The sequence below is a fragment of the Mobula hypostoma genome, chromosome 20 (assembly GCF_963921235.1).
Source record: "Mobula hypostoma chromosome 20, sMobHyp1.1, whole genome shotgun sequence".
Lineage (NCBI taxonomy): Eukaryota > Metazoa > Chordata > Chondrichthyes > Myliobatiformes > Myliobatidae > Mobula > Mobula hypostoma.
This window is the reverse complement of record NC_086116.1, coordinates 62716248-62739326: the sequence shown is the minus strand read 5'-3', so window position 1 is coordinate 62739326 and position 23079 is coordinate 62716248. Positions and strand designations below refer to the sequence as shown.

The 23079-nt window shown below is 42.4% G+C and overlaps 1 protein-coding gene across 7 annotated transcripts in view; it reads left to right on the top strand.

Annotated features, from left to right (window-relative positions):
- The window catches only part of mkln1 (muskelin 1, intracellular mediator containing kelch motifs), a 186064-nt gene that overhangs the window by 104234 nt on the left and 58751 nt on the right, over positions 1-23079 (top strand). For 6 of the 7 annotated variants that reach the window (XM_063073058.1, XM_063073054.1, XM_063073059.1 and 3 more), the window contains 2 exons: positions 102-231; positions 22242-22389. In XM_063073058.1, the coding sequence (XP_062929128.1) occupies positions 102-231; positions 22242-22389 (278 nt within the window). The remainder of the gene's footprint in view (positions 1-101; positions 232-22241; positions 22390-23079) is intronic. The other variant, XM_063073055.1, reaches the window with a different exon arrangement.

Genomic DNA, 23079 nt, shown 5'->3' with positions numbered 1-23079 from the left:
GAGAATTTGCTTCCCTCAGTAAAATGATGTATAGAACTTCAGCACGGTGCTCATTTTCAACACTGATCTTTTTTAATAAAAGAATATTTTACTTGTTCCAGAAAAATCGGTGCCTTTATGTTTTTGGTGGGCAGAGGTCAAAGACATACTTGAACGATTTCTTCAGTTATGATGTGGATAGTGACCACGTGGAAATAATATCAGACGGGACAAAGAAGGACTCTGGTATGGGTAAGACCTATGTCTGCATTCTCCATATTCTATATGTTATAATTGAGTGCATAAACTGAGAAAGGCAACCATTTACTTAATGCTTTTCACCAGTTCCAAAGCTCTTCACAACCAACTCAATGCTTTTGAAGTCAGAAATGTAGCATCCAATGTATTTACTGCAATTCTGACTAGCTCCATCCCTGTCTGATATGGAGCTTGGGGTGTGGGGCTGTTGCACAATATTGAAGTAAGCTGCAGAGAGTGGTAAAATTAGCTCCGTCATGGGCAGTATCCAAGACATCTTCAAGGACTGGTGTCCACCACCCAGGACATGCCCTCTTCTTACTGTTACCATCATGAAGGAGGCACAAAAACCTGAAGGCACACACTCAGTGACTCAGGAACAGCTTCTTTTCCTCTGCTATCCGATTTCTGAAAGGACATTGAAACCATGAGCACTACCTCGCTCCTTTTTTTAATCTATGTTTTTGCACTACCTGTTGAACTATTTGATATATATGCATTTACTGTAACTCAGTATTTTTCCTTTTATTATCACATGCTGCATAGTAGTGCTGCCACAAAGTTAACAAATTTCACAAATTTCACAACACATGCCGGTGATGCTAAAGCTGATGCAGATTCTGAAGTTCCCAAAAAGAGCCATGTCATGGCAGATCTATTTTTGTAACATTGGTGATATATGGGACACTGGGATAATTTTTCTCCGTCTTCTAAATGTTCAAAGTAACTTTATTATCAAAGTACATATATATCACCATATACAACCCCGAGATTAATTTTCTTGTGGGCATTTGTAGTAAATACAAGAAGCACAGTAGAATCAGTGAAAGAGTGTACCCAACAGGGCCTTAATGGAATCTTGAATCTGAGACAGTGGTTGTAGAATTTGTTTACCATCTCATTTGAAATTTAAACTCAGAGGAGAAACAGCTGTTCCTGAGATGTTGAATATGCATCTGCAGGCACTTGGGCTCTTCTGTCTCCACTCCAGTGGTAGTAATCTTGTTTTGTTGAAATTGGTGGACTGGAACTTGAATCCAGAGCCACCTAGCTGAGAGGTGAGAATGCTATCAAGAAACGCAGCGTAATTTATTAAGCTGTAATGCTAGGTTATTGATTGCTTATGATTGGCGTAATTTAGAAGTCTGGCCTTCAATCGTGAGATAAGGAGGTAGAATAGTCCTTTCTCTCCTAATTGCCTTTGCAATTACTTTGATTGGCACTTTGCTGATCAGGAAGATTTTCTTTGTTCATGCTGACATAATAAAGGTCAGAAAGAAGAGCAACAAAATAAGTAATTTTGTGACCTATTCATGTCTGTCTATGATTGACTTGTATTAAGCACAGGCAACTGCATGCAGGGGTGTAGGCTTTGCCTTCGTGCTGGCTTTCACAGTTGATTTTTTAGGTGATTTCTTTTAACCTTTACAGACTTGGATAAGACATTGCTGACCATACGGCATGGAGAATGGATCTGGTCTTTTATAGGAAGTGAGAGTGCTAAATCTACCTTTTGATGAAAGTACTTTTTAACTAATTGATAGTAAGCTCAACTGAAGAGTCAAGACCATAAGACATTGGGGCAGAATTAGGCTATTCAGCCCATTGAGTCTACTCCGCCATTCCATCATGGCTGATTTAATATCCCTCTCAATCCTATTCTCCTGCATTCTTCCTATTACCTTTGACACCCTTCCTAATCACGAACCTATCAACCTCCGCTTTAAGTATACCTAGTGACTTGGCCTCCATAGTCGGTCTGAAAGTATTATCTATTTCACCTTTACCCTGACCTTTAATTCATTATAAGTGCAGACCACAGAGTGAGACCATAGAACTGAGTTAGCAATCTTCAGACCTTAAGGAGTGTGTAACCACGCAGTTAGCAATGAAGTAGTACTTCATATGTTGTCCAGGTTTATTTGTGTGGGGGAAGAGGTTAACGTTCCAAACCAGAGAGGAAATATTTTAGTTATTATAACTAATAGAGTATCACCCCAGGTTGCCTCTTCATCTGTATACCTGCATCGCTTTACTCCTGATGCAGGGACTCCACCGGAAAAATGAACATCGCAAATGTTGCTGAACGTGCTGAGCTCATCCAGCAGATTCTATGCTTGCAGTCTCTTAAATCATCACTCCACTGCGTGTCTGCACCTGCATCAGTTTTGCACCTGGTCCATTCGGGCAACAGTGTTGAGCTCGATGTCCACACTGCCAAGTGGTCACTTTCCATGGCATTTGGATGTGATGTGTGGAGAGAATTACCATCCTATTTAGTCCACAAACCAACAACCATCCATCTCCACCCTGACCCGAGTCCAGAACACTGGGCCTGGGAAGGAGATACCCTAAATCTTGAATGGAAGCGGTGTGTTCTGTTGGTATACTTTCTTTGTTTTGCTGTATTTTTTTTGTTTACTGCTTATTGTAGTTAGAGCTGACTATTGCTCATAACCCATCCCACAAAAAGCCCTACCCACAAACTCTCCTGTATCCATGGGATAAAATGTTGTCCGATGATTCATGGAGAATACTAAAGGCAAGCAGCCAAGATGTATAAATCATTTTGATTTTACAGGAATTGTTAGAGAACAATGGGGAGAATTGTTCTTCCTGTTTCTTTGTGCAAGCCCATTTGTCCATTGTTAATGTCTCACACAGTATTGATTTGGTATTGAGTACTGAATTAGCACCAGTGTTTGTTGAGGATATTAGCTTGTGTTAGGTTAGGTTAGATTAGATTAGATTCAGTTTTGTTGTCATTGTGTCGAGTACAGATACAAAGCAAATGAAATGCAAAGAATAGTGTTATTTACAAAATAACTGCAAATAAAAAGTAAGTGCTACAGCACAGAAATATAAAATTACTGAGACAGTACAATATAGGTGCAATACTGCTTAGCGCTGTGATGTGAGGTTCAGCAGGGTCACAGCCTCAGGGAAGAAGGTCTTCCTGTGCCTGCTGGTGCGGGAGCGGAGGCTCCTGTAGCGCCTACCAGATGGGAGGAGAGTAAAAAGTCCATGGTTAGGGTGAGATGCATCCTTGATAATGCTTTTCGCCCTGCCCAGGCAATGTTTATGGTAGATCTTCTCAATTGTGGGCAATTGGGTGTCGATAAATCTGCTGGGCAGTTTTCACCACATGCTGGAGTGCATTGTGGTCTGATACGGAACAATTGCCATACCACACTGAGAAGCAGTTGGTGAGTATGCGCTTAATGGTACAGCGGTAAAAGTTCGTCAGTATCCTGGGACAGAGGTGAGCTTTCTTGATGCTCCACAGGAAATAAAGGTGCTGTTGTGCCTTTTTGATCAGGATGGAGGAATACAGGGACCAGGTGAGATCCTTGGAAATGTGGACACCAAGGAATTTGAAGCTTGATACACACTCCACTACAGCTCCGTTGATGTAGATGGGGACGTGAGTGTGGCTCCTAGCATGCCTGAAGTCCACAATGATCTCCTTGGTCTTCTGGGTGTTAAGGGCCAGGTTGTTGTCGGCACACCACACGGCCAAGTGCTGGACCTTATCCCCGTAGGCCGTCTCGTCACCCCCTCTGATCAGGCCAACCACCGTGGTGTCGTCTGCGAACTTGATTATGGAGTTAGAACATTGTACAGGAACGCAGTGATAGGTGAAAAGGGAGTACAGAAGAGGGCTCAGCACACAGCCTTGAGGCACGCCGGTGTTCAGGGTGAGAGTGGAGGAGGAGAGGTTGTCTAACTTAACTGATTGGGGTCTGTTAGTCAGAAAGTCCAAGGTCCAATTGCAGAGGGATACGCTGATACCAAGCTGGCAAAGTTTGGCAATCAGCTTGGAGGGGATCACAGTATTGAATGCTGAACTAAAGTCAATGAATAGCATTCTGACGGAAGAGTTGGGGCTGTCCAGGTGGGTCAGGGCAGAGTGAAGTGCCATGCAGATGGCGTCCTCTGTTGACCTGTTGGTGCGATAGGCAAATTGATGGGGGTCCAGGGTAGTGGGCAGACAGGGTTTCAGGTGTGATAGATCCAGTCTCTCAAAGCACTTTGCAATGATGGGGGTGAGTGCAACTGGGCGGAAGTCATTTAAGCCTGTGGCAGTGAAATGCTTTGGCACTGGCACGATGGTGGTGATCTTGAAGCTTGTGGCGACAACTGCCTGGGCCAGGGACAGATTTAAAAATGTCCGTGAAGACCCCGGCCAACTGCCTTGCATAGACTCTGAGCACACGGCCAGTTATTCCATCCGGATCAGCTGCCTTCCGTACATTCACCCTGCTTAGGGTGGCACAAACATCGGAGGTGGAAAGTGAGAGAGGCAGTTCACCAGGTAGGAGATCCTTGTTCTCTCGGTCAAAGCGAGCGTAGAAGTAATTGAGCTCATCAAGGAGGGAAGCTGAGATGGAAGGGGGCACAGTACTAGGTGTTTGAAGTCTGTAATGACCTGTGTGCCATGCCGCATGCGCTGAGGGTCCAAGGAGTTGAAATGCTCCTCGATTCTCTGTTTGTATATGTGTTTACTGTTCTCTTAGGAAAACTTCTGTTGCCTCAGTGCTGCTATTATCTCAGAATTTAAGATTCCTAACAGCTCAGCCAGAAAATGTAGATTACTCACAAATGTTACCGTAAATTAGATGACTAGATTTGGTTTGATCCATCCTTCTTTAAAATATTTTTTTTAAACAAAGATATTTTAAAAATTAGATTTATTTATTGCATGTACATTGAAACATTGCGTCATTTGTGTCAAATCAGCAAGGATTGTGCTGGGCAGCTGCAAGTATTGCCACACTTTTGGCGCCAACATAGCATGCTCACACTTACTGACTCCTACCCAGACCCATGCGTCTTTAGAATGCGGGAGGAAACTGGAGCAACCAGAGGAAACCCACGTGGTCATGGGAAGAATGTACAAACTCGTTAGAGGGAACAGCAGGAATTGAATCCAAATTGGTGATTGCTGCGTTGTGAAGTGATGCTAACTTTACGTTAGGGCTCCTGTAACCTAGTAACGTGAATGTAAAATCTGTTTCTATGACATCAAGCACTTCTTAGAAATCCAAGTGAGAACCTTCGCCCTTGAGTTACTTGAACTCAGTAAGGAAATGAAGAAATAATGTTGCTTGTTAAAAGAAATGTGGAAAATTTGTATGACTTGTTGCTTCTTGGTCTTCTTGGATGATGATCTGAGTAAAAGTTTACACACGGACAGTCATTTGATATTTTGAAATTTGCCTGAAAAACTTCACCATTTTTTGCTAATCATCAAAACAAAGGTTCCTTACTTTCCAACCCATCTCCATAGAATACAGCAAAACTTAATGGGAAGTTAAATGAAATGAAAGTTAATGGTTCTGGAGGACTAGAAAATTGCAAATGTCGCTTCATTCTTCAAGGATGGAGAGAGGCAAAAGAAAGGAAATTATAGGCCGGTTAGTTTGACCTTAGTGTTTGGGGAAAGCACTGGGGTTGATTGTTAAGGATGTGGTTTCGGAGTACTTGGAGGCACAGATAAAATAAGCCAAAGTCAGCATGGTTTCATAGAATTATAGAAACATAGAAAACTTATAGCACAATACAGGCCCTTTGGCCCACAAGGCTGTGACGAACATGTCCTTACCTTAGAAATTACATTAGGTTTCCCATAGCCCTCTATTTTTCTAAACTCCATGTATCTATCCAGGAGTCTCTTAAGAGACTCTATCGTATTCGTATCCGCCTCCACCACCGTCGCCGGCAGCCCATTCCATACCACTCTCTGAGTAAAAAAAAACACAACCAAACAAACACTTACCCCTGACATCTCCTCCTCTGTGCCTACTTCCAAGCACCTTAAAACTGTGTCCCCTCATGCTAGCCATCTCAGCCCTGGGAAAAAAGCCTCTGACTATCCACACGATCAATTTTTACACCTCTCATCCTCTGTCGCTCCAAGGAGAAAAGGCCACGTTCACTCAACCTATTCTCATAAGGCATGCTCCCCAATCCAGGCAACGTCCTTGTAAATCTCCTCTGCACCCTTTCTATGGTTTTCACATCCTTCCTGAGTACAGTACTCCAAGTGGGGTCCCAGGTTCCTATATAGCTGCAACATTACCTCTCGGCTCTTAAACTCAGTCCCATGTTTGATGAAGGCCAATGTGCCATATGCCTTCTTAACCACAGAGTCAACCTGCGCAGCAGTTTTGAGTGTTCTGTGGACTCAGAACCAAAATCCCTTTGATTCTCCTCACTGCCAAGAATCTTAACATTAATACTATATTCTGCCATCATATTTGACCTACCAAAATGAACCACCTCACACTTAATCTGATTTGAACTCTACTTTTACACTGTCACACTTGATTGGTCCTATTCTCTCATGTCTTATTCTCTTGCTCTTAACATACTACCTAGCGATGCTCACCACTAAAATTGAGGCGAGAAGACTGCAACTAGCGGGACACCGTCTATACCACCCCGAGCTACCTGCCAGCCTTGTCATCATATGGGAGCCCAAGCATGGGAGGATGAACCCTGGGCACCCTCCCAAGACTATGGTCAACTTCCTAGAAGACAGCGGTGCGGCTAATGTACGTTTGCAGATGAACTGAACACACTGATAATGAAGAGGGAGAAGTGGAGAGTCCATCATCGTGCCCGACGCCGGCCCCCTAGGCCTGAGTCGACATAGTAGTAGTACTTAACATACTTGTAGAATGCCTTGGGGTTTTCCTTAATCCTGTCTGCTAAGGCCTTCTCATGGACCCTTCTGGCTCTCCTGATTTCATTCTTAAGCTCCTTCCTGCTAGCCTTATAATCTTCTAGATCTCTATCATTACCTAGTTTCTTGAACCTTTTGTAAGCTCTTCTTCTTGACTAGATTTACAACAGCCTTTGTACACCATGGTTTCTGTACCTTACCATCCTTTCCTTGTCTCATTGGAATGTACCTTTATAGTCAGGTCACTCGTCTGAGTGCTACTGGTACCATGTAACACAGTACTACTTGTCGGGTGGTCGGCGACTAAACTGGCTCCCCCACCAGGCTTGCCTGGTGAGGAGGGTGGCTAGACACCCTGCAGGACAAAAAACAAGATCTGTCAAAGGGCGGATGAACCCTCTTGTAGGGCCAATGGCCATCTAGCAAACACATGCCATGAAACGCGGAAAGAGCATCCCTTGGATCGAAGCTTGGTCTGGCCATTCACTGCAATAGAACCTTCCCCCAGTTGTCTTGGACCCCACCATGCCGCTGTATCTGGGAGGGGATGTCGAGAGGGTGGGTCTGGACTTGTGCAACCCCCACTCACCTAAAATCCATTCACACACATGCTGGTCCTGAACCATCATCATCCTATGGGATGGATAGCCAGAGAGAGGGAGAGGAACGTACCTATGCAGAACTCCACGCAAATATCTGCTGAACATTTGCCACGTTTCTTCCATACGTTTCCCTGCGAACATCTGTTCCCAATTTATGCTTCCAAGTTCCTGCCTGATAGCCTCATATTTCCCCTTATTCTAATTAAACGCATTCCCATCCCTCTCCAATGCTATGATAATGAAGATAGAGTTGTGATCACTATCTCCAAAATGCTCTCCCACTGAAAGATTTGACACCTGACCAGGTTCATTTCCCAATACCAGATCAAGGACAGCCTTTCCTCTTGTAGGCTTATCTACATATTGTGTCAAGAAACCTGCCTGAACACACCTAACAAACACTATCCCATCTAAACCCCTTGCTCTAGGGAAATTGATATTTGGGGAAATTAAAAATCTCCCACCACAACAACCCTGTTATTATCACACCTTTCCAGAATCTGTCGCCCTATCTGCTCCTCTATGTCCCTGTGCTATTGGGTGGTCTATAAAAAGATCAGTAGAGTTATTGACCCCTTCCTGTTCCTAACTTCCACTCACAGAGACTCCATAGGCAATCTCTCTGTGACTTCCTCCTTTTCTGCAGCCGTGACACTATCTCTGATCAACAGTGCCATGCCCCCACCTCTTTTGTCTCCCTCTCTGTCTTTTCTGAAACATCTAAAGCCTGACACTCGAAGTAACCATTCCTGCCCCTGAGTCATCCAAGTCTCTGTAATGGCCACAACATCGTAGTTCCAAGAACTGATCCACACTCTAAACTCATCCACTTTGCTCATAATACTTCTTGCAAGGGAAAATCCTGCCTGACAAATCTGTTGGAATTCTTTGGAGAAATAACAAGTAGGATAGACAAAGGAGAATCGGTGGATCTGGCATACTTTGATTTTCAGAAGGTCTTTGACAAGGTGCCATCCTTGAGGGTGCTTAACAAGTTAAGACCCACGGTATTACATGAAAGACACTAGCATGGATAGGACATTGGCTGATTGGCAGAGGGCAAAGAGTGGGAATAAAGGGAGCCTTTTCTGGTTGGCTGCCAATGACTAGTGGCGTTCCATAGGGGTCTCTGTTAGGATTGCTTCTTTTTAACATTATACATGAATGATTTGGATGATGGACTTGATTGTTTTGTCGACAGTTTTGAAAATGATATGAAGATAAGTGGAGGGGCCGATAGTGTTGAGAAAACAGAGAAGTTCCAGAAGGAGAATGGGAAAAGAAGTGGCAGATGGAATACAGTGTCAGGAAGTTTATGATCATACACTTGGTAGAAGAAATTAAAGCGTAGATTGTTTTCTAAATGGAGAGAGAATTCAAAAATCTGAGGCACAAAGGGAGTTGAGTGTCCTCATGCAGGATTCCCTAAAGGTTAATTGGCAGTTTGAGTTGGTGGTGAGGAAGGTGAATGCAATGTTAGCATTCATTTCTGGAGGACTAGAATATAAAAGCAAGGATGTAATGTTGAGGCTTTATAAGGCACTGGTAAGGCCTCACTTGAAATATTGTGAGCAACTTTGGGCCCCTTGTATATGAAAGGATGTGGTGACGTTGGAGAGGGTTCAAAGGAGGTTCATGAAATGATTCTGGGGTTGAAAGGTTTGTCATATGAAGAATATTTGATGGGTCTGGGCCTGTACTCACTGAAATTCAGAAGAATGGGGGGGGGGGATCTCATTGAAACCTATCGAAGGTAAAAGGCTTCAACAAAGTGGATGTGGAGAGCATGTTTCCTAGGGTGGGGGATTCTACGACCAGAAGGCAAGCTTCAGAATAGAGGGACATCCATTTAGAACAGAGATGAGGAATTTCTTTTGCGAGAGAGTGATGAGTGTGGAGGCCAAGTCTTTATTTATATTTAAGGCAGAGTTTGATAGATTCTTGAGATTCTTGATTATTCAGGTCATGAAGAGTTACAGGCAGAAGGCAAGAAGTTGGGGCCGAGAGGGAAATGGATCGGCCATGATGCAATGGTGGAGCAGACTCGATGGGCCAAATGGCCTAATTCTACTCCTATATCTTATGTTCTAACTCTCCTTTATCCCTGCACTCCATCAGTGGCATAGCCTTCAACTAACTTTCCTTTGTCCATGTTCTGAACCCCTTTTCCACATGAAAATATTTTCCCAAGTTTGCCAGTATTTCAAATGCAGTTTGGAGGAGGGGTGGGGCAATGAGGAAATACTCCTTCAGACACTGCCTATAACCATCAGTTTACTTTACAGTTGCCTCAGTAAAGTACTTGAAGATGTGATGGTGAATTACATGCTTTTTGTTAGCAGTCATTTACAGAAGTGCATGGAAATAAATTGCAGTTTTTTAAGCATCAGCAGCATCCAGATTCATAATGTTCAACAAAGAATGAACCTTGTTGCTTGGAAACTAGCAGCACCTACAGATGCCTAATGGAAGAGAAGCACTGAACATCCCAGATGCAATAAATACCTCAACATTATTTAACTCTGGTACGCAGCTTACATGACTCATTCTCAGTATTTGGATATATTTCCATCAGAAAATTATTATAGTGTGTGAGCAGGTTGAAATCTATTAATAATGTTAAATGTTGGAACAGGAGTAGATCCCAAGGCTCCTCTAGTCTCCACTTAATTCATTAAAATTATGTCTGCCCCTCTCTTTCCAGGCCTCTAACTTCTTTATCTTTATCTTCACTCCATGTTAAAAATCTACATGTTTTTGCCTTAAGCATATTCTGGCTCTCTATCCATGGTGCCCTGTGTAGAGAACTCAGAAGATTTAGGATTTCGGCCTAAAATGTCAACTGTCCATTTTCCTCCCTATATGCTACCAGGTTTGCAGAGCCCCTGTAGCAATTGTTGTGTTGATCCCGATTCCAGCATCTGCAGTCTCATCTCCAAAACAGCTGATTACTAATCCTGAGTCTAATCAGTTGTTGTGATTCAATCTATTGGATAATGCTTTGGCATCAATCATATTTCAGAAGTATTAGGGGTTGCCAACATTTATTAATTTAACCCTCAAAATATTGCACATCTTGGAGATCTTTTTTTCCAAAAAGCCTGCAAGAAAAAGGCGAATGGTATGCTGGCATTTATAGCAAGAGGATTCGAGTACAGGAGCAGGGAGGTACTACTGCAGTTGTACAAGGCCTTGGTGAGACCACACCTGGAGTATTGTGTGCAGTTTTGGTCCCCTAATCTGAGGAAAGACATCCTTGCCATAGAGGGAGTACAAAGAAGGTTCACCAGATTGATTCCTGGGATGGCAGGACTTTCATATGAAGAAAGACTGGATGAACTGGGCTTGTACTCGTTGGAATTTAGAAGATTGAGGGGGGATCTGATTGAAACGTATAAAATCCTAAAGGGATTGGACAGGCTAGATGCAGGAAGATTGTTCCCGATGTTGGGGAAGTCCAGAACGAGGGGCCACAGTTTGAGGATAGAGGGGAAGCCTTTTAGGACTGTGATTAGGAAAAACTTCTTCACACGGAGAGTGGTGAATCTGTGGAATTCTCTGCCACAGGAAACAGTTGAGGCCAGTTCATTGGCTATATTTAAGAGGGAATTAGATATGGCCCTTGTGGCTAGGGGGATCAGAGGGTATGGAGGGAAGGCTGGTACAGGGTTCTGAGTTGGATGATCAGCCATGATCATGATAAATGGCGGTGCAGGCTCGAAGGGCCGAATGGCCTACTCCTGCACCTATTTTCTATGTTTTCTATAAGAATGGGCTCAGGGTAACCACCTTGTGGAAATCCACAAGATACTGTACTGCCTCTAATATGTGTGTATGTTTCTCGTTTGGTATGGAGGCCAAATACTGCATGTATATTCGAAAAGATGTCTTACTGGAATCTTCACAAAAAATGCTGGTGAACGCAGCAGGCCAGGCACCATCTATAGGAAGAGGTACAGTTGATGTTTCGGGCCGAGACCCTTCGTCAGGACTAACTGAAAGAAGAGATAGTAAGATTACTTTTTTCCTTGCTTAGGGTGTTGCCTATGGAAAAAAATGATAATGTTTGGATGCATTTCTGCCAATGATCTTCATTAAATTGAATTCAGGTCACAAATATTCTACATAAAGGAGTGGCAGAAGTTTTGGCATTATTAAAAATTGTCTTGTACAGCAGATGTTCTTCTGGGCAGTATCAAAGCTTTTATGCTTACAGTGACTTGAGTCACAAATGGAAATGCTTTGCTGAAATGAAGAATTGAGATTTTATGTAGCAGTTTTATGTTAGCTGAGTCCCCAAGTATTTTGCATGCAGTAGATTACTTTGAAGCGCTGTCTCTTGCAGCAGACTAAACCAGATGCCATTCTGCACACAGTTCAATCATACAGCAGTGTGAACAACCCATTCTTTATTTTGGGTACACAAGATACTACAATGCTGAAACCTGGATTTCAAAACAAACAGCTGGAGAAACTCAAGCAGATTAGGTAGTATCTGTGGAGGGAAAAGAATTGATGTTTCAGGTAGATACCCTGTGTTAGGATGTCCCGGATCTCAACTTGAAATATTGCCCATTCCTTTGCCTTCGCAGATGTGACCTGACCTCAGTTTTCCCTTGGCTCTTTATTTGGGGTTTTGGTTAAGGAGTACAGAATGTGTTCATTCAATCTAATCAGGATCCTGTTGTCTCTTTAATATTCATGTCACCCAGTGATTCCTTGATTTGGGGATGGGAGGAAGAATCTTATTTTTTTCTTAATTATGCTTAGCTCTTTAGTTATTTTTGAGAATGCAGCCTTCTTATTTCAGAATTCATGTCAGTTTAGTTGAGCTAACACTTGGGGAGTGTTGAGGAAGGGTTATTTGAAAAGGCAGGGGTGATGGAAGGTTATTGGTAAAAAGGAGGAGAGATGATGTAGGAAGGCTCATGGTAAAAACGCAGTGAATGAGGGGTCCCTGGGAGTACTGTTGAGCGGATATTTGGGGTACAAGAGTACACAGTTCTCTGAAAGTGGCATCACCAGTAGACAAGTTGGTGAGGAAGGTATACAACGTACTTGCCTTTTATTGACTGAGGCTTTGAATCTAAGAGTGAGGATGTGATAAAGTTGTACAAAGTGTTTGTTAGGCAGCATGTATGCAGGACTGGAGAGATTAGAGCAGAAATTTACAATGAAATTGGTTTGGATTATTACTGAGATGGGACAGGCTGAATCTGGTTTCACTGCAGCAAAGAACCTTGAGAGGTGACATAACAGGTATATAGCATGATGAGAGACATAGAGTATAATGTGCTAGGTCAGCCTAGAACACATTTAAGGTGAGGAAGAAGAGGGTTAAAAGGGTTCTGTGAGGTATATTTATCCCCTCCACATATGGCTCTGCTACTCCAAGAAAGGTAACTTGTTTTTGTAACTAATCTAATCAAGAACACTGCAAATTAGGTGTTGGCCTGCAGATGTCAGACATGGTTGATCTTGGTGTTCTGCAGTCACAGGACCCACACTGATGATTGCCTCTTAAAAGACTAAATGGTTTAATGAGTGAATGCATTCTGTAAGTACATTTTCTACAACCTACCACTTTCTTCCTATCAATGGTACTGAGAGATTTTGCATCATCCTTGCTTAATTGATTATTATCACAAGGAAGACATATAACAGAACCCTGTGGACCCAGAATGCATTCAGTCTTAAAGTCACTAAATTTCCTGTTGATCTTCACATTGCTTTCTCCCACTGAGCCAATTTTTGAAACCTTCCTCCCATCATCCTTTGAATTTCAATCTTTTTCATGACAATTTGTTATGAAGCTGTCACAAGCTTTGCTACAGTCTTTGACTACGTCATTTGCATCAGTCATCACAACTCATTGTTGTTGTTGCTCCTTGCTGCACTTTGTGGCACAACATGTGGCAACCTTGCAGTATCTTTAACATTTTTGTCTTTTTTTAATATATAAGGCAGGGTTGCTTGTTCAAACCTCAACCCAGCACGGATGGAAAGCGTGCAAGGAGCCGGCCAGATTCGAACCCGAGACCACTGGCCTCGAAGTCCACTGCGGATGCTACCATACCACCAACTGGCTGTCAATCTTGTTACCTCTTCAAAATGAGTCAGGTTAACTGGCTACTGATTTTCCTCCTTTCCAGAGCCTAGGATATATTTTATCTGGACCTGGTGATTATATTCATTTGTGTAAGTTCCTTAACCCCTTACTCTTTCTCTTTTTACCAGGCCAGGATTCAGCATTCTTACTCATTGTCACTGTCTGTGTAATTTCCCTCCATGCAGACATTTACTTACTACGGTATATATCTTGCTTCTTCACATTTGACCTACTGTTTTGTTCCATATGTTACTCTTCGGGAAGTGCCCATGTGGTAGCTCACAAGTTACCTACATATCTGCAGCAAGCCAACTTTAACCTTACACCAATTAGGTACTGTAGTTACATCTCTTGTGTAAGCAATTCTAACTAATAATATGAGACTGAATGTTGACAGCTTCACTGGCAAGATCAGTATTTAAATTCATTTATTCTGGAGAATATTGCATTCGCTGTGATGATCTTGTGCATTGTAGAAGTATTCTGGGATTTTGGCCCAATGATAATGGAATTATATATTTTCAAGACTCTCAAAGTGTGTTAGTCTATTCCTGTCTCTTTCGATATAGGACCGTAAGACATAGGAGCAGAATTAGGCCATTCAGCCCATTGAGTCAGCCTTCTTGCCATATCCTTTGATGTCCTGACCAATCAGAAAAAAATCAACTTCCACCTTAAATATACACACGGATTTGGTCTCCACTGCAGTCTGTGGCAGTGCATTCCACAAATTTACTACTATCTGGCTTAAAAAAAATTCCTCCTTACCTCTGTTCTGAAGGGTTGCTCCTCAATTTTGAGGTTGTGCCCCCTAGTTCTGGATACCCCCATCATTGGAAACATCTTCTCTACATTCACCCTATCTAGTCCTTTCAATGTTCGGTAGGTTAAGATATATTGCATGGTTTACAATATCATCTCTATGTATGTGACTATCTATTGTCCTTGCAAATTCTTGAGTTGAGAAGTCATGAAGAGAAGATGGCGACGCGACGCAACGTGCAGCAGTCCCTCCAGAATGAATATCTGTTATTTGTTAAGTAGGATGCTGTGCACAATCCTGATTTGATGGAGACGGACGTGAGAAGCACAGAGGAACATCTGGTGAAACTTCTGAAATGTCTGTTTTGTTGCCGCTGCTACTGTGCGATCCAGAATCTCTGGAGGGGAAGGCCCAGAATCCTCGGCTTTGCCTGTTGCTTGGCGGCCGGGGCTGGGGTCGAAGCGCTTGGCAGAGATGGTGCTCGGTGTCGTAGGGCTGGTCGGAAGCTCGATGTTTTCGGACGGACTCAGAGTCGGCTGTGGTCGGGTGCTTCCAGGGTGCTGCTTCGTCAAGTTTGCGGCGCTGGAGGTTCATGGCAGGGAGAGTTTTTCTTCCTTCTACCGTCTGCGTGAGATGATGGGGCTATCCGGACTTTTAACGTGCCCATGGTCTGCTCATAGCAAATTACAGTATTGCTTTGCACTATTGTAATTATATGTTATCATTATGTGGTTTTTGTCAGTTTTAGTCTTGGTCTGTCTTGTGTTACTGTGATATCATACTGGAGGAATATTGTATCATTTCTTAATGCATGCATTACTAAATGACAATAAACAAGGACTGAGTGTCCTCATAATCTTTTAAAAAAAAAATCTAATCTAAACTATCTAGAAATTAAGTGGCTGTCCAGACTCTTATTGTGCTCCAGGTTGGCATGATATCATTTTATGTACTCTTGACACTTCCAACAGTCATGGCATTGCTCTCAATTTGAATGTGCTTCTATGATAGCAAGATGGCAACAGTGAACCATGGTGACATATTACGGGCAACTTACAAAACTTTTAATTGTACCTCTTTTCACTGCAATCTGCAGCCTGTAATTTCCCTTCAAGCAGCATAGATTTGAACTGTCTTAATGAACCAACAATTTCATTATCTTCTGAACTTAACCCTCAATCATGCAGGTACGGCACTCTTAAGCAGATGAAGGTACATCACCATAGTCAGAAAAGAGGGAGGAGAGGAAGACTCCCAAGTCAAGCCGAAACATCAAGCAATGGAATTCCCTTTACTCACATCTTGTTTGCAAATGTGCAGTCACTGGAGAACAAGGTTGAGGACCTGAGGGCAAGATTGCTATATTAGAAGGAAATGAGGGATTGCTGTGTTCTGTGTTTCATGGATATATGGTTTACTCTGAACGGGCAAGATTCAATGATCGGCTCTGAGAGCTTCTTGGTGACACAGGAAGGACTGAACTGCTGATTTGGAGAAGTCAAAAGGTGGGGGTCTGAGTTTCATAATAAACTCTCTGTGGTGCTGGAATACAGCAGTCTTGGTCTTGTCCCACACTGGTCTCCCCTGCCTGGAACATATAATGATTAGGTGCCAACTATTCTACCTACCAAGAGAGTTCTCCTCCAGGATCCTGACCACAGGTTACGTACCGCCAAAAGCTGATATTAACCAGGCACTTAAGATACTGAATACTGCCATCACCAAACAAGCAACTGCCCTCCCCAGTGCATTTCAAATCATAATTGGGTACTTAAATGTGGGGTGTTTGAAGAAATAACTGCCCAGTTATTATCAGCATATAACCTGCAGCACCTGGGGTCCCAACACATTAGACCACTGTTATACTATGATTAGGAATGCCTACTATTCTACGCCTAGACTGCATTTTGGGAAATCTAGTTACTTGGCTGACCTTCTCCCTGCATACAAGCAGAAGTTAAAGAGCAAAGCTCAAAAGAAAAGGAGAACAGAGGTGGTTGCAGGAGACAGAGTAGCGGCTATGGGGTTGCTTTGAGTCGAAGACTCATCAGAGCATCTGAATGAGTACACCATAGTTGTCACAGACAGAATTTGTGTGTCACCACAAAATCATTCAGTGTCTTCCCCAACCAGAAGCCCTGGATGAACCATGAGATCTCCGATCCGCTGAGGGCCAGATCAGTGGCATTTAGGTCTGGCTACCAAGTAAGATACAAGAAGTCCAAGTACGATCTCTGGAGAGCCACTTTATGTGTGAAGTGGCAATTCCAGACCAAACTTCAGTCACTGGTGGAAGTTCAACAGCTGTGTTAAGGCTTGACTGCTATTACCTCTTACAAAATCAAATCAAGCAACATGGGTGACAACAAGGCTTCACTCTCAGATGAGCTCAATGCCTTCCATGCTAGCTTTGACTGCCAAAACATGGAGGAACCTTGACAAACTTCTACATCCCCTCATGTCCCTGTGACTTCTGTCTCTGAGGCCGATGTGAGAGCATCGTTAAGGAGGATGAACCCATGGGAAAAAGGCATCTAGCCTCGATGGGGTACCTGGCTGAGTACTAAAGGCCTGTGCTGATCAACTGGCTGGAATGATCACTGAGGTCCAACTTCTTGCTTCGGCAGCCTGTGGTACCCATTTGCCTCGAGTGGACTTCAATTATATCAATGCCTAAGAATATGATGACCTGCCTCAATGAAATATCATCCAGAAGCACTTGCATTCACTGAACTGTTTTGAGAGCTTGGTGATGAAACGTATCAACTCCTGCCTGAGAAAGAAATTGAATCCAGTCCAATTTGGATTGGGTTGTCTTTTTTACTTACATCATTCATATATATGAGTACAAATCTTTTTGTTACATCTCTGCCTAAATGTGCAATTTATAGTGATCTATATACTACTAAAACTCTCATGCTCTGTCTGTTTGTGACCTCCAATTAGCGCAAACGGTGCACTACAGCGGCACTTGGCTAAATCGAATTAAAATGCGCTAACCTACAGAATGCAGGCAAAGTTCAAGGATATATATTCGTATAAAATTGCTCATTCGCTAAAATCAACAGGCTGTCTTTCACCAGAGAGCCGATCCGCCATCATGGAAATTGGAACACAACAGCCCAACGCATGCGCATGGCCAGCCTCAGCAGCGACACCTACCGGAGCAAAAGGGCAGGGCAGCTCTATTTCGAGGGGTCACATTTCAGCTAATCACCATCAGCATGTGTGGGATTGGGACAGATCTAACTGCCACCCATCAATAAGAGAATTTTATTGTTAATGACGTACTTCAAGACACACACAAACCCTTTGCTGCAGTCAAAGGACAGTGGTGATTATATCACATCCATTTAGGGGAGCGCCAACCACATCATCAAGAATAATCAGCATCCTTTGTTGTTACTGCTTCCTATCTTCTATCCAGCATTAGGGTAAAAAAAAATGGTCAGCCTAATTGGTTGTTCGTCCATCGTTGACGTCGATGAGGACCTCGACACCATTATGATGCAGCCTAATTATGCTGCATGGAAAGGGAAGGGGGACATTATGGTCAAGAGATGACACCAAACGTCGGGAAGTGGCAAGGAGAGGGAGAGAACAAGAATTGGATGAGGCTAGGGCTGCATACTCCAGGATCAAAGAGTCAGGACAAAAAAAGATGAGAGAAGAAGAGACGGGGGAGAGGCATGCATATCTCCTGGATCAGAGACAAACAACAGACAACAGAAAAGATGAAGAGACGGGGGATGAAAGGACTGCACGTCTCCGGAATGACAATGAGAGGCACAAGGGTGGCAGGTAAACCAGAAATGATGCCATCAAAAGTGTCCTTCGTTAAATGAGGAGCAGCTATATTTGCTTAGCTACGCGTCATTCCTCTTTAATAAGCTGAGGTTTTCTACTTCAGTTTCCAAAGCAAAGTGATACCAATAGCATTCAGGAAATTTTAATGTTCATTCTGGTCACATCAGACTGCACTACTCTTCTCTCAAAGCACCCCGTTGTCTAGTTTATAATGAATAGTATGTAATTTACCTATCAGCACAAGTTCTCAGCAGATTCTGTTTCATTGGCTCATCACTCAATCCTGGAACATCTGGACAACAAAAACGCATGTATTATGGTGCTCTTCGTTGATTACGGCTCGGCATTCAGTACTAATGAATAAGGTCCCATTTGCACAGTTTGCTGTCCTTGTACGTTGGTTGTTGTCCATCCTGTTGTGTGGTCTTTCATTGATTCTGTTGTGTTTCTTGGATTTATTGTGTATGCCCACAAGAAAATGGTGACATTTATGTACTTTGATAATAAACTTACTTGTACTTTTGTACTATGCTGCTTCTTCCGTGCAATATGTATTACTGGCCTGGATTCAGTCAGTCCCTGTGGTAGCTCTGATTGGTGGATATTTGCGTAGCCTTGGCTGAACCATGTTTCCTGTATTCATCACTTATAGAGATAGCCTTTCTCTTTCCAACCACTGAAATTTTGTCTACTTAACCCTCAAATCAGGTCTTATTAAATCCAACTTCAGTGGCCTCTGCTAATAGAAAAACAAATTCCGCCTACCCAGTCTGTCTTTGTAACTGTAATGCTCCTTTTCAGGCAGTAACCCAGTGAATCTTCTCTGTACTTTCTCCAAAGCATTCACTTCTTGTTGTCTGGCTACATACAGTACTCCAGCTGTGTTCTAACAATATTGTTAGGCTGCGTAGAAACAGGCCTTTCAACCCACCGTACTTATACCAACTTTGTCTATCAATACTAATCCTACTTGTCTGCATTAATCCAGTATCCTTGTATGCCTTTCTCATTGGCCCATATGCTTCTAAAATGCATCCTTGCTGCCCCGATTCAAAATAATCCATTGCAACTCTAAGTATATTGACATAGCCCCGTTTGCCCCTCACTTTTTCTTGGCTCATAAATGCAGTTTGCGAGTAATTTTCAGCTTGTCATAGGACGTTAATCAGTGCAATCAAAAGACAGTGACAGGTATCCTTTGTATGTTCCCTGCCATCTAATGCCCCACACACCCTTTCTACATGAGGCAATGGTTGACAATACAGGTTTCCCCCACCATCCGAAGGTAGAGCGTTCCTATGAAACGGTTCGTGAGCTGGAATGTCGTAAAGTGAAGAAGCAATTACCATTTATTTATATGGGAAAAATTTGTGTGCGTTCGCAGACCCAAAAATAGCCGACCAAATCATGCCAAATAACACACAAAACCTAAAATAACAGTAACATATAGTAAAAGCAGAAATGATATAATAAATACACAGCCTATATAAAGTAGAAATACTTCTCTGCAAACGTTGCCACACTGTTCTCCGTAGTGAAAATCTCATGCAAGCGCTCTCGGCAGAAACACTCTCTCCAGTAACCTTTAAGCTATGAAGCTGCCAAATCATACCAAATAACACACAAAAATACACAGCCTATATAAAGTAGAAATAATGTATGTACAGTGTAGTATCATTTACGGGAATCTGGAAGACAGCACCGAGCACACTGATGATAGTGTGTTAGGCTGAGTCGTCGGAGGTTGGGGAGGTGCCGAGGTCCCTACCCTCCAGGCCACCGACTGATACCGATCCGTGAAGCATGCAGGGGTGCAGCGGTGGCCGGGACGCACCCAGCACGTCTTTAAGAAAAAAGCCGAAATAAACAAGCTGATCAATTATGTGCTGGGCGGCACCTAATTAATTAGCTTGTTAATTTTGGCTTTTTTTTCTTAAAGATGTGCTGAGTGCATCCTGGCTACCGCTGCATTCTCCGCGGCAATGTATCGGTCCGTGGCCTGGGGGTTGGGATGGTGGGACACTGCGGTGTCACCTCATCGTATGTTTCCATCAGGGCAGGCAAGTCATCTTCTATGTCTGCCTGCCTCGATGTGGAGGTTCGTCGTCTGCTGCGGCTGATGTGGAAGGCTTGAAAAACGACAGTATGCTTGACTGCTTAGCCTCGCGCATTTTTCTATCATACAGTTCTTTGTAAGCACTCAAACCATCTTGCAAATATGCCTTAAACTGACATACCCTTTCAAAATTAAAGTTGTACTTTATCATTGCAGCGAAAATCTCACGCAGTTGCTTCAGTTCGCTACTGCATCCAGTTTCGATTGTTATCCTTTCCTCTTCCAATTGCATCAGCTCTTCATCTATCAGTTCTTGGTCATGGGATGCCAAAACCTCTTCAACATCATCTTCGTCAACTTCCACAAACCAAACTCACTTTGTCCTTACTTCGTCACCACGATTGAAACGTTAATTATGTCTAGTTTTACGCTAAGTGTAACACCCTTACGAGCTCTTTTAGGCTTTTCCGATACCTTAGAACTCATCTTGCAAACGGCTGCTCACAGGCACCTGTTTGAGCAATGCTGGTGAGAATGCAGTTCCGAAACCGGGGAGGAGCGGCTACTCAGAGCGCACACTGCCTTTTATCGCTTGCTGCCTTTTTTCGTAACAATGAAGACACCTTCTGTTAGCAAAAACAGGTCTTTCGTAACAGTGAGGTTTCGTAAAGTGAACGTTTGAAAAGCGGGGAACACCTGTACTGTGTATGTTGGAAGAAATGCAGTTGGTGTTTAAGATGTGGTTTTAGTGAAAGGAAAACCAAATGCACTTGAGATGATCAGTTGATGACATATCTTTCATTTCTTAGGTCATCCTCAGATGCCTTTCACATTAATTTTCCATTGCAATGTGGCCCTACAGCCTTCAGCACTGTTTTATTGAAGCAGAAAGCAGGCTTGAGGAGCAGCACTTCTGAAATAAAAGCAGAACGGTGAAAATGCTCAACTTGTCAGCAGCATCTCTGGGAAATGAAACACTTTGCATTTCAGGTTGATTACTTTTCAGAATGTTGTAACAAGCTTAACCAGAAGTTAACCTTCGAAAATCAATAGTGAATTCAGCATTATAAATAATAAGCAAATCCAACATCAAATTTCACATTTCTAGCATTCAGTGTATTTTCTTCCTGTTGGTAACTTCAGAACTTTTTGACTCCTGACTGCAATTCCAAGAGTAATGCAGGATTTGCTGAATTAATATCTCCAATGTGCCTTTAGGTTTAATTTCATGGGAAGGGTTATAATTTTTAACTATTTCTAAGTGTTTCACTACAACACAATTTTAACATACAACAACAATTGAACATACTTCAGAAACCCAATGTCATCTTTTGACGGTATGCAGGAAGTCTAGTATGTACAGAATATATTTCAGAAATTAAAATATTTCTGCGCATGTGCTAATTGATGTTAAAAATGCTTATTTTGAATGGAAAATAGCTCATTGCAGATGCAGAAGGGATTGCTGGAGATGACCAGGTCAGACAGCACCTGCTGAGAGGAATTAATAGTTTTCTTCTATTTTCCTTTCTCTTTGTGCCATCACATTCCACCTCACCCTCCACCCCAGTCCCTAACACAGTAATTCCACATATCCATTAAGCGGAACCTGCCTAAACATGGGCTACTATTTGTTCTTTGATCAGTATTCAGACAATGTGGTATATTGGTGGTTTTACGATAAGTCATTTCTTTTGTTTTGCTAGACCATGCAGCTGGCTAGTACTTTCTGCCCTTTGACAAGGAAATATAAATTTCTGAAGTTTATGCTATCTTCACTTGATTAAAGTTAGTGAAAGAACTTTTGATCTTCAGCATATATTGTTACTTTTACTTGGCATCAAGTTAATCACCAAATTGTTGGTTTAAGAGAAATTACAAAGCTATTGCTCATTTTGCAACTGGTACCATTTTGTAACATTTTAAAAATGCTTGTACTTTTTTAAAAAAGTGTTTTTCTGAGTGGTTGTGCTCTTTAGTTCCAATGACAGGTTTCACTCAGAGAGCTACAATTGACCCTGAACTGAATGAGATTCATGTCCTCTCAGGCCTCAGTAAAGACAAGGATAAACGGGATGAGAATGTTCGCAATTCTTTTTGGATTTATGACATTGCACGAAACAACTGGTAAGAAAAAATTACCTGATCACTTGTAATAAACGCACATTGGTAGTACCTGATTATTTTGTACCGCCTGACTGATATTCACTGACACTTTTTTTGATTGTTGGTGACACTTGTATTTGAGAAACCTGCAGCACTGAAGTGCATGTGTAAACTACAGTGATCATTCAAACCTGATTTTTGTGTGTGTGTATGTATATATGTATGTGGGGGGAGGGGGAGAAGGGAAAATGTGCTTGCACAATTTTTAATGGTTGTTTTCAGTATGTACGCTTTGCTTTTCCTACTTCCCCAAACAGAACAGAAATATGTATTCTAAGCAATATCTATGGTTGATGCTTTCTGGATTGTGCTTGAGCAAGGTGACTGTTTATGGTTTATGATTTGCCTTGTTCATTGGTAATATTTCATTTGAACCATTATCTGCACTTTCTTAATATCTTTACAGAGTGATGTTGACAATTTCCTGATGCGCACGAGGAAGATTCTGAATTGAAAAGTGAAATTTGTAGTTTGGTATTAGAAAATAGAGTGTATATATAGTATTTTGTTTCTGCTAACAGAATGGGTATTTTCAAATGGATTGAATCTTGTCCTATTTTAAAACAAAATTGCAAGTCCAAAGGAAGTTGTCTTTAATGCCTGCTCTTGTTCTCAGGCATCGTACCTATTTTTAAAGAAGCGTCACACAGC